Source organism: Diadema setosum, chromosome 4 (genome assembly GCF_964275005.1).
Source record: "Diadema setosum chromosome 4, eeDiaSeto1, whole genome shotgun sequence".
Lineage (NCBI taxonomy): Eukaryota > Metazoa > Echinodermata > Echinoidea > Diadematoida > Diadematidae > Diadema > Diadema setosum.
Window position 1 is genome coordinate 38705666 of NC_092688.1, and position 6000 is coordinate 38711665.

The 6000-nt window shown below is 41.3% G+C and overlaps 1 protein-coding gene across 2 annotated transcripts in view; it reads right to left on the minus strand.

Annotated features, from left to right (window-relative positions):
- The window catches only part of LOC140228033 (coronin-1B-like), a 46933-nt gene extending 41811 nt beyond the window's left edge, over positions 1–5122 (minus strand). Inside the window, exon 1 of one of the 2 annotated variants that reach the window (XM_072308433.1) lies at positions 4751–5122. In XM_072308433.1, coding sequence (XP_072164534.1) covers positions 4751–4948 — 198 coding nt within the window. In that variant the 5' untranslated portion in view covers positions 4949–5122. The remainder of the gene's footprint in view (positions 1–4750) is intronic. The other variant, XM_072308434.1, reaches the window with a different exon arrangement.
- Between the last annotated feature and the right edge of the window lie 878 nt (positions 5123–6000).

The following is a 6000-nucleotide window of genomic DNA, read 5'->3' on the forward strand; positions in this document are numbered from 1 at the left end:
TCCAATTTCTGCTACCACATTATGAAACAACAAAGATGGGAAAACAGCATAAAGGCAAACACAATCGATGTGAAGTGTTGTTACATACACAAAATGTGAACAATAGTTATAATACATAATATATACACCATCTGTAAGAATGTTTCCAAACTACGAACTGTCTACAGTTACGGTTTATTGAGAAAAAAACACTGATATCTCCTTTATATATTTTAGGCTTTATTGCTAAAATTATGGTAGGATGTTTTGTGACACAACAGACCTACATTGTACATGTGCATCAAATGTGATATCTTGAACATTTTTGAAATCAGTGCTCCCAAAGTTTAACACGACCTTTTAATAATTCACTGGACAGCACCCCTCGAGCTACATTTGACTACTTCTAGTGGCAAATTGCTTTCACTTCACTTAAACCAAAGGAAAATAGATGGGAATTTTAAATGCCCTTTCCAATAAAAACTGGCCTGATGACACACAAACTCTACAATAAAAATAAATGTACATTATAAATCATTTATTAAGCAGTCCAAGCCAAGTTCTGAATGCCTGACCTTAACCTGAACCCTAATCTCTCAGTTTTAAAGTAACCAGCACTTGTTGAGTGAACTGAACAATTTACAAACACATTTTTTATTTTATTATTCTCATTCTTTACTATTATTTCTTTATTATTATCATTATTATTATTTATTCGGCTTTCAAGACAAGTATAATATTACAAATTTTTGTACATTTTTTGAAATCAAAACATACGTACTGGAGTGGTAAGGGTGCACCAGGTTGGGCAGCCCGGGTCTGGAATGAGCCAACTAAATGACTTGGGCCCTCAGGCCATCCTCCCCAACCCACCTGGTGCAGGCCTCGAATTACCCGGGAGGCAAAAGGCAATTTGCCGCAATGCCCTATCTACTTGCCGCAATGCCTCTCTCAAAATTACCATGCTTACTGCAACTTTTCCTTGCTGCCCTTAAAAAAATTTGAGAGAGAGTGCCCCTAAAACCAAAAATTGCCTGTCCCTAAAACTGGCGAAATTCGAGGCCTGCTGGTGCACCCAAAACAGTCGGTTTACATTATATAAGAAAAATACAAATTTCATTAAAAGGCATACACAAAAAAAAAACATTATTATTTTTATCATTATCAATATGATGATGATGATGATGATTATTATTATCACTTTTATCATTATTATTATTATTATTATTATTATTATTATTATTATTATTTTATTTAATTTTTTTTTTTTTGGGGGGGGGATCTTTTCATGTTTGGTGCAGGGTAGCTTGCCATGCCTTTATGCCACATCTACACCATGTTCTCGGCGGCCATGGCAGCCCCGTTTGCCAAAATCATAGGGCGCCATAAATTTGTGGATGAGGTGTACACACGTATCCTTCAGTTTTTTCACAATCCGTCTCCGTATTCCAGTCTTGTTCATTCCAGCCTTTGCTCTGATGAACACGCTGCTATCAGACACTGTTGTTACGACATTTGGTCAGGCTAGAGTTACACAATATTTTCCATCCAAGTATTGTTACGGCGCATTACATGCTGTCACATTTTGTTGCGTTCACACCATTTTATTACGGCCTACAATTGTACATGGTTTCTCATTAGCACTGGGACTGCCGTTGCAAATTTCTGACAACTGGTGTAAAAATCTGACACAGCATCCACGACAATTTTCAATCCAATTTTCAAACGCGTTCACCCCGGTTATCACTGTCCACCCACATTCTCTCGCGCTGCACTCACACCGCACTCACGCCGCCTTGTCTATGACGTCACACTCCTCTCGCGATGAACGAAATTGCGCAAAAGATCATGATGACTCTCAGTAAATCAGTGCTCAATTCACACTATGTTTTCCAATTTCTTTTGAGAGAATATTAATGATTTATAAGTTTATGATCCCGGTCACAGCAGCACCGCTGACATACAAACTACAGCCTCTAGTACCTACTTTATTTGCCTGCTTTCACTGTCCTGCAATTTGCAACTGCATACCGTAGTCCCACACATGCATTTACACGTGATGCTGTACGCAATTACATTTCGGTGCTTGGCCTGGTGCAGTGCATTGTACTTTGCGGCCTTACCATGCATCATGTTTTATAATCCACATGATTCATCCCAGGATACTTATTCGGCATCTAGTCAAAGAAAAAGTCAATATTAAAAGTAAAAAAACAAACAAACCAACAAATCAAAATCAAAAAAAACACAAGACACAAATTCCACATCATGCACCACCTGCACAGGTCAGCCTACTGCACACGTCACGAGACGTGACGCCCGAAATCGAAAAGTTAAATTCAGTAGCGGCTCAACGTGGAGATGTGACACCTTGACATACGCCTGCCGTTGGCACCACATCATTCTTGTTCACCCAATCGAAAAGTCCCTGATATGAATTATAGGGCTGTCAAGTGCACAATTGCAGCATAGATTTTCTAGTGTAGTTTTGAGGTCAAAACTGTGTGCGGTCTCTGTGTTTACAACCCCTGCCCTGGATTGAATTGCTGATGCATCTTCATAATCATAATGAAGTACCTTACTGTTAATCAACGCACGCAGACAATTCCTCCTAGACACCAATAGAAAGATAGGCGGGCCGCACTGCGTGGTGTGCAAGATTCACTACTCCGAGGATCGGTGTGGTGTTACACAATGCGCTGCAATCAACATGCGTGCTTGCCATCGTGTTATGTAGCGCAGTCCCTGGATTCATACTCTTTCTCATGAATTAAATTCCATAACTTTCCATTACCTTTTCAGCCAGAATTCCATGACTTTTCCATGACTTTCATCATTTTTTTTTTCAAACACATTAGACTGAAAATCTGATCTCAAATCAAAGTGAAGCAACTAGACTAGGAAATACATGTACATCTCACACAAACAACAGATAAACTTAATTTCGCAATTCCATGACTTTCCACGACCTTTTGATGGAAATATAAATTTTTCATGACTTTCAAGGCCTGGAAAAAGACTAGGCCAAATTCCATGACTTTCCAGGTTTTCCATGACCTGTATGAACCCTGTAGCGGCTATGGCGGCGAGCTCGACTGAAGAGCTCCCATCAGTACACAACGCTACACAAACCACACAATATGGCGACCAATTTGCATTGTGGTATTGAGCTTCTTATGTGTGTCGCTCCACACCCGTACATGTTGCTACCATACAAATCGCATGTATTGATACACACACACCAATGAACACATCGAACTACATTGTACATTGTACTTTACAAATTCATACCTAAAAATCATGTAAAAACATGACCTATCAAATCTCAAACACAACGATAGCTTCGCTGAATACATGGTTAACACCTGAGGAGGAAAATATTTTGCCAAAAATGGAAGACTTGATGTAAAAATTCAGAGTTTGGTATCGAACTGTTCGGCCAGTCAAGCTGGAAATCGTCGCACGTGAACATATGTTATAACGGTGTGAGAAAATATTGTAAATGACGGGGGTAAAGAGCCAATGATGATGCAGCTTCGGTGTAGCGGAAGTAGCTCCCGATTCATGAATGAAAAATGACATCATCTAACGCGAGCGAGGGCAGTTAGCGAATCGCGCATGCGCGGCTTGCCTGGGCATACCTTCTACGTGCAACGTTAATATAGAGCTGGTACTATAAAATTTAGTACCCATACCTGCCAACATTTTCATTTGAGAAAGTGGTAGAATCCAAGATGCCTATGCGAGCAGCGCTAGCTTGAATGCTAATGAAATCTTTCAAAAGCGGTAGTCTACCGCCAAATGCGGTAGAGTTGGCAAGTATGAGTACCTAGTCTAGATCTAGAGACATATGTCAGTAAAATTAGAGACCTTAGGCCTATTACGTATGTATAACGTTACTTATTATTATATAGATTCTAGTGTAGCTAGATACATAATGTAAGAGTAGAACCTAGACCTATGTAGCCTAGATCTGGTCAACTGATTTCTAAAATCTAAATGAATATCATCATCTCCTTGTCCTTCTACTACTTCTACTTCTACTTCGGTACTCGACAGGATCGAGTACCAAACGAATGTTGCGTCAAAGGGGACCAGTGCAGTGAGTGTCCCGTGCAGTGCAGACAAACGGTGCTTATGGTAAGCCTAACGTTACAACTAGGGCCCACGGCAGGGACCACATAAAACAAGGCCACATTCATTTAACGTTAGTGGTTGAGTGATCAGCTGGTGATGTGGAAGCCAGGATCAGGGGCGGATCCAGGGAGGACCGCAACCGGCGCACGCCCCCCCCTTTATTTTTTTGTTGAAACAAAAGAAATAAAAAGAAAAAAATGGGGGGAGGGGTACGTGCGCCCCCCCCCCTTTAATTTTGTAAATACGCCCCCTCTTTACGGAATTCCTGGATCCGCCCCTGAGGATGCTGATTGGGATGCTGATGCTTCATCCTTGACCTTGGACTTTTGGAAGAAAAAGAAGTTCATGGAAGATTTCAGTAAGTAGTAAGTAAGTCAGTGACAGTCACAGTGTTTTTTTTGTTGGAGGAAATGAATACCGAGAAACATTCAAATACACAGGATGAAACAAACAAAACTGAAGTCATCCTGTTGCCTTTTTTTTTCCACCTTATATTAACCCCGCCCCCCCCCCCAAGATTTTCCCACGACACGGATTTCGGCAGTTTTAACAGTATCGTACTAAGTTAAAAAGTAATAGGCCTAACTGTTTAATAGCCTACATACATTATGTTGTAACCATAAACTTTACTTGCCTTATCGTGCGGAAGTACGAGAAAAGTGCCGCCACCTCCAGATTCTGTTACGACGGCCAGGAACTTGGGGTTGACTGCACAGCACATGCCGACATTCTGGTGTTTGGACACGTGAATGGACTCGAAACAGAGGTCCTTTTTGAAAGCCTGTCCGAAGACATTCCGGAGCTTGCTGTCTCTTACAAATCTCCCCGACATTTTCCCACTGTTTCGCTTGTTTTGCCTATAGAAAAAGACACCACTTCCTCACAGCACGGCACACACTGGACTGCTCGCTGTACTCGTATGCGTTGTATGCATGTAAACGATCTGGCTGAAAACGTGTGTGTGCCACGCGATCTCACGTACATAACGGTAGTTTGCCTGTATGGGTGATGGGCGCGGCGTGCGTGGTTCTGTACAGCTGTCGGCCAAAAGAAGACACACCGACCCGAGGATGAGAGAGACTCTCTCCGTTGACTCCGTAATTCAATGCTCACAGTGCCTTCGCATGATGGAAGAACGAAGTTTGAAGAGGAAGCAGCGTAAAATACGGAAGTGGGCCGAGCCCATTATACACACGAGAGTTCAACTAATCATTGCAAATGATTGGAATGAGCTTGGTAGTATTTTCGGGGATATTACCCTGTCCTCCTACAAGGATGAGAGCTGCGCTTTTCACGATTCATTACAATCGAAACATGCCTGAAATGTTTTTACAGTATTACAATGTAAGTTTTCACTTCCACTGTAATTGTCAGTCCCTGGAAAATGGCATATAAACTTCAAGACATAATTTAGACCCATCTGCCTTGTTGAAGATATGCTTTTATTGTAATTATAGGCCCACACCCAAAAGACCAAACTACAAACATATTGTGCAATACGGAATAAAAAAAGACAAAAATGCTCGTACATGAATACCTTTAAGATATAATGCAAAATGTTGTGAATTGCAAAATATTGTACACAGCCGGCTCCATGTTTTTAAAAGTGGTGGTGGGGGGGGGGGGGGACAGTTTATATTTCTAATGCCACTTCCGGGCTTCATCAGCTATAAACAAGAAAAAGAAAAGACTTCAGCACAACTTTCAGATTCCACTTCCGGGTTTCTTCAGCTGTCAACAACAACAACACCACCAACAACACCACCAACAAGCACCACCACCACCAACAACAACAACAACGCTCCCACTTCAAAGGCTGGAAAAAAAGAAAGCTTACCACTTCCACTAAGGGTACATAAAAACCACAAATAAAAGTGTGGGGGG